We start from the raw sequence: 807 nt of genomic DNA on the forward strand, positions 1-807 counted from the left end.
ATATATATCACCCTCATTAGAAGAGAAGCAACAATATTAAGAATAATTCAGAATTGTCCCTTCACTTATTCAACCAAATCATAAAAGTATTTTTCCTATAACTTACGAGTCACATTTACTTTCATTTTCTTATTTTATATGAAAGGGAGGTGGGAATCTAGTTTTTTCTCTTCCTTAAGTGTTTTCTTTGCAAATGGAAGAGTAGCAGAATCAGAGCTGGGAATGCAGCAACCTGGGGCGATTGATTGTTTTTTACCTTGTAATTTCTGGTTGTATTCCGTCCTGTCAGACTGGCTCCTCCTCAAGGTGCCAGAGTGGTCCCCAGAAACACTGTTCTCAACCACAGTGTCAGTCTTTCTTCTCTCCAGCATATAGAGTCTAGACCTCAAAAAGGTCAGATTCTTTTTCTTAGAGCCCATGTTTTCTTTCCCAGTGGCTTCTTTGGGCTCCATCTGAGATAAAGAGAAGCTTGAGAAGCTTCCAAGCAATGGCTGCTTGCTGAAGTGCTTCAGAGTGAAGGGTAAAGTCACCAGAGTGACAAGTTTAACTGCCCCTTCTAACTAAACAGCTCCACTCCAGATTTACCTGCCGGTGACTGCCACCTCTATGGAGTTCCTGAGCTCCACCCCTATGAGGTCATTCTTTTTTATACCTAGAATCCAACAGGGAAGCTTCCACCTGTTACCTGAGAGACCTGCGGCCCAGAGCTAAGCAAAGCAGGTTGTTCGCTATCACATGCTCCTGAAGCAAACAAAAATCCTATTGTGTGGGTGCAGGCTGGGGGTTGGGAGAACGAGAAAGTAAGTA

At 43.1% G+C, this 807-nt stretch overlaps 1 protein-coding gene across 1 annotated transcript in view; it reads right to left on the bottom strand.

The window, feature by feature from the left end:
* The window catches only part of ARHGEF38 (Rho guanine nucleotide exchange factor (GEF) 38), a 193,392-nt gene extending 192,940 nt beyond the window's left edge, over window positions 1–452 (bottom strand). Inside the window, exon 1 of the mRNA XM_006874555.1 lies at window positions 257–452. Within this exon, the coding sequence (XP_006874617.1) occupies window positions 257–452 (196 nt within the window). The remainder of the gene's footprint in view (window positions 1–256) is intronic.
* Between the last annotated feature and the right edge of the window lie 355 nt (window positions 453–807).

Source organism: Chrysochloris asiatica, unplaced genomic scaffold, assembly GCF_000296735.1.
Source record: "Chrysochloris asiatica unplaced genomic scaffold, ChrAsi1.0 scaffold00285, whole genome shotgun sequence".
Taxonomy (NCBI): domain Eukaryota; kingdom Metazoa; phylum Chordata; class Mammalia; order Afrosoricida; family Chrysochloridae; genus Chrysochloris; species Chrysochloris asiatica.